Source organism: Labrus bergylta, chromosome 12, assembly GCF_963930695.1.
Source record: "Labrus bergylta chromosome 12, fLabBer1.1, whole genome shotgun sequence".
In the NCBI taxonomy this organism is placed as follows: domain Eukaryota; kingdom Metazoa; phylum Chordata; class Actinopteri; order Labriformes; family Labridae; genus Labrus; species Labrus bergylta.
The window spans coordinates 20,177,115-20,182,114 of record NC_089206.1 but is presented as its reverse complement, the minus strand read 5'-3'; the positions used below and the strand labels follow the sequence as shown (position 1 = coordinate 20,182,114).

At 46.1% G+C, this 5,000-nt stretch overlaps 1 protein-coding gene across 1 annotated transcript in view; it reads left to right on the top strand.

Moving 5' to 3' along the window:
- atp2b3b (ATPase plasma membrane Ca2+ transporting 3b) overlaps positions 1-5,000 on the top strand; it is a 44,213-nt gene that overhangs the window by 29,175 nt on the left and 10,038 nt on the right. Inside the window, 2 exon segments of the mRNA XM_065960972.1 lie at positions 1,048-1,155; positions 2,567-2,749. Of these exon segments, the coding sequence (XP_065817044.1) occupies positions 1,048-1,155; positions 2,567-2,749 (291 nt within the window).

Genomic DNA, 5,000 nt, shown 5'->3' with positions numbered 1-5,000 from the left:
AGAAAGGAGGAGAGGAGAGGAGGGGAGAGGAGAGGAGGAGAGGAGAGTGGGGGAGGGGAGGGGAGGCGAGAGGAGAGGAGAGGAGGGGAGCTGATGGCTGCAGTCAGCTGAGAGAGGTGAAAACAGAGATAAGAGAAGAAGAAGGATGATATTACTGTACGTGATACTCTGTGTCGTACTCCCTCGGAGACTTCTGACGCTGCAGTCTGGTGTCAGGATGATACTGGCGCTCTGATAAGCCTTGTAAGTGATCATGTTGCTGTTTAAAATGCAGTCACTACATCCACCGAGGCGAGAACATCGACAGAACGTGTTTCTGTGGTCCGACATTAAAGACACGATGCTCAGAGTTGAGGGGATAAAGATGGAGAGGATTGATTGAGTTGACCTCTCTGAAAAGTCTTCATGTGTCATATTGAGTAAATATTCATTTTCTCCCCCTCAGTCCTGGACGGATCAGAGATGTGACTTATTTAATAAATGTAAACTTGTAGGTGTGAGTGACCCTGTTGTCTCTGCAGTGAAACAAACTGCAAACAAGTATCAATAAATAATCAACTTAACTCAATCAGCACAGTTTAGAACAGCTGAACATTTATGTGGACACAACTCTGAGAATGATCCCGACAAGATGCCACACTCACATTTCAATTTAAAGTTTGGCTCCGAGCAGCTTCAAACTCAAAAGGTCCAGAGAACTGGATGTTCCCCTGCAGAGTGTCTGCACACACACACACACACACACACACGTCTCCATGAGCTCAGGTGTGCAGAGACAAAGAGGCAAAGTACAGTGAATGTGTTTCATAACTCTAGGGATTAGTTCATCTGTACATGTCATGAATTACTAACTTCTCATGCTCAACATATCTGCAGAGTGACTTTTAATCCAGCAGGGAGGCAGAGATGTTGACTGCTGCCACATCTCTCTGTTGTTGTTGTTGTTTATTTACAGCGCAGCCTGTGGTTGGTGCAGCTGGTCCATTATGGAGCAGCGCTGTGCTCTGTTTTAAATGTTTTAAACTCCTGCCTGTGTCTGTGCTGCAGATCGTGATCGTGCAGTGGGGAGGGAAGCCCTTCAGCTGTGCCCCTCTCAACGTGGAGCAGTGGCTCTGGTGTCTGTTTGTGGGAGTTGGAGAGCTGCTCTGGGGACAGGTAAGCAGCTCTCAGCCTGCTGCTGAGTCACACACGGAGCAGGTGGAGGTTTACCCTGCATTCAGCCCGCTCCACTCATGCTGTCAGTTCAGGATTTGGGAAGAAGTTTGTCCAACTTTGTTGTGTCTATGACCTTAAAGTCTCTGTGAAAACAAAATGGCTGCTACAAAGCAAATGAGTTTAAATGTAACTGCTCACACTTCATCTAGTTTTCTCTACATGGACACAACTAAAGTTTCTAAACCACCTCTCGCAGCGTGAGGAGGATGGGCACAGGGTAGATCATCCACTTAGCTTATATTCTAAAATGAACAACAGAAACGAGCTTCTTTCAAAAAACACAAAACAAAAGAGGAGCCATCTTTGATCAAGTCCAAAATATAATTACTAAAGAAACAGCCACAGGAGAAGTGGAGACACACGCAGCCCACCTGGGTGCCTCCTCTCTCTCCCGCTGCTTGTGACACAGGTGTGTCTGTCTACACTGAGGGGCAGCACCTGGAGAGAGAGAGGGAGAGAAACACGACAGCTGCTTGTAATAAAGACGTGTTCTCGTTGGCTGAGATTGAGGGGCTGTCAGACTTTTAGATGTTTTAAAGAGGACATATCATCCCCCTCTTCCAGCTTTTCAAACAGTCCCTTGTGGTCTAAATGAAACATCTGTGCTGTGCTTTGGTCAAAATATAACATGAATCAAGCACCAGAGGAGGTTTGTGACCCTGTATAAACCAGCTCTCTCCGAACGCTCTGTTTTGGTGTGTGTGTCTCTTTAAATGCAACGAGCCCCCCCTGAGTTTTCCCCGTAGACATCACTCCTCTGTTGCGAGAATAAAATTGGTGGACCTGAGTAAAAGTTTTGTTCTAGGCTGGGGGTGGAGTCCATGGGTGGAGATACCAGGGGAGGGGAGGGGATTTTTTTTATCAGAATCCCACTGTGACATCACAAGGAGAGGACATTTGAAACGGAGCATTTTTCTCTCTGCTATAAGACTTATGCAGACCACAAAGGACTGGATGGGTTTATTTCACATGTTGTGGGTCAGTAGACACTCAGGTTACCCAAATATATGTTCAAAAACACTGAAGAAGTGGATTTTTCAGAATATGTCCCCTTTAATGCTTTTAGTAACGACGTGTTTTAATACAACAATTTGTAATTAAAAGCTACCGGTCGAGAAAGAGAGAGAGCAGTGTTTAAATTGCACAAATAAGTTGACAACATCTCTATAAATAAATGTCGCCAATGTTTTTGTGCAATAAAGACAGTGTGCAGGATTTTGTGATTTTTATTAATTTAACACAAGAATTCACCAAACATGTTTCTCTGATGTCTGCAGGCATCCATATTGTTTGAGTTTGACTAGAAACATAACCAAGTTTAAAAAATCTGGTGTTGTGACGTTGCTTCTAGGTGATCGCCACGGTGCCGACGGAGCGGCTGCCGTGCCTGAAGGAGGCGGGGCTTGGCCTGGAGCCCAGCGATGAGGAAGGGGAGGAGCTCGCTGAGGACGAGGAGGAGATCGACTGCGCTGAGAGAGAGCTGCGCCGCGGACAGATCCTCTGGTTCAGAGGCCTGAACCGCATCCAGACCCAGGTACCGTCACACCGGACCAACACAGCTAACCCTGATCAGAACTCTTTCATTCAAACACAGATACACACATAACGACCCAACAGGTATGCACATGCAGACAGAAGAGACATCAGGATGTAAACCACAGAGCAGGACTCTGAGTATGATGGTGTGATGTTTTCAGAATATTAGGACTGACTGAACACACAGGAAGTCTCATGTCCCGCACACACACAAACTGAAGAGACGTCTGCGTTAGCACGGTTTAAGTAAAGATGTGATTTGACTCTCTCTCTCTCTCTCTCTCTCTCTCTCTCTCTCTCTCTCTCTCTCTCTCTCTCTCTCTCTTTCTGTTCATCTCTGCTGTTCTTCTGATTTGTGCCAAACATAATAATTCCTGTTTCCCTCCTAAACAGCAAACTGTTCTGTTCCAATCATGTATAATGTATCTTATAGACAGGATAAGTGCTGTGTGTGTGTGTGTGTGTGTGTGTGTGTGTGTGTGTGTGTGTGTGTGTGTGTGTGTGTGTGTGTGTGTGTGTGTGTGTGTGTGTGTGTGTGTGTGTGTGTGTGTGTGTCTGCAGCTGCACCGGTGTGTGTGTGTGTCTGCAGCTGCACCGGTGTGTGTGTTTTATTCAGGCTAATGCTAAGTAGACAGGCCGTTTGCTCGGATGCTTGAATTGATTGATGGTCACACTGATCGGTGTGAGGACGGACATTAAGACTCAAAACAGCACCAACAACACGCTGCTGTTAGAGAGCCACACTCTCTGCTTAAGTGCCTGTCTCTGCCTAAAGTGCTCCACTTTAATGAGAGGGTTTGGTCTGAGTGTGCACAACACACACACACACACACAGGCTCGTACACACCGCTATCTTGTTAGTCAGCAATGTTCAGAACGGACTTTTAACGAGTGTTAACGATGCACAGCGGCCCATAAAGATATTAAAATGCAGTTTGATTGTTTCTGCTGCGACAGGAAATATTCACAACACTTTAAAGGGCTCTTTAAAAACACTGCTCATGGTTTAACACGACTTCACAATGAACGCTTCATCCAGCTGATCACCACAGAGACCACACTGATATCAGAGCACAGACCCCCCCTGCTGAGAAGATTTGTATTGTTTCACATGGTCCATCTTAGGATCAATATACTTCATCTCTTAATGTTCTGATGGGCGGTGTGAGAATGGATCCACAGTCGGGTAAATGTAATCTCAGCAGTGAAGGGATGAATACTCAGAGTATCTTCATGAACGGATGATCACAAACAAACACTGAAATCATCTCAGTGTGAAGTCACAGTCAGTGAGTTCTCCTGGAGCTCTGATCTGAACGCTGTCATAAAGATGAACTTCCAAAGATACTTTAAAGAGGACAGCTTTGCTCACTTAGCTGTCAAAATCTGCAAGAAAACTCCCGCTCTTTTTCTAACTTGCAAAAATTACAATTCGAAATCAAAATGTTGCCAATAAAAAAGGTGACGCAGGCGAGCTTGTTCAGGAGCTGCTCTGATTTCAGCACGTCCTTCTAAAGCCCCTTTTCCACCAAGCGGTCCGGTTCAGTTCCTCAGTACGCATTTATTGGCGTTCCCACTGCCAAAAGTTGGGAGTGGTACCAAAATAAGCGACCCTCTACCCTTCTGTTGGGATGCTGTACCGAGCCGACCCTAAAAGATGCCTGCTATGATGGGAATCATGATCAGGGTTTACCTACCAAACCGTAGTGAACCAGAGCAGACCGCCTGGTGGACAGGAGGCTATTCTCTCTCTGCTCCTTCACTGACACCTCTGACCTGCAGCGGTACTGCACTCTGCTCCGCCCCTCCCCCATCCCATGGTGGTCGGAGCCTGGACGCCAAACACAAACTATGTTCTGCTGCTGCAGTAAATATTTCTAATGCAAACGTTTTCTGACTGAAAAGTGTTTTTGTAAGTTAGAAAGTGTGCAGGAGTCGGCGTGATTGATGGAAGCATTTCTCTCTAAGCACCTTACTCAGGAAAGAGACAATAATTACTAAAGTGGGGGCGCTGGTGGCGCAGTGGTTAGTGCACGCGCCCCATGTATGGAGGCTATAGTCCTCAACGCGGGCGGCCCAAGTTCAAATCCGGCCTGTGGCTCCTTTCCCGTATGTCAATCCCCACTCTCTCTCTCTCTGATTTCCATCTCTATCCACTGTCCCGTCTCTCCATTAAATGCCCAAAACAAATCTTTAAAGAAAATAAAAAATTATTGTAAAGTGACAACCTGAAGAGAGCCGGAGAGAAA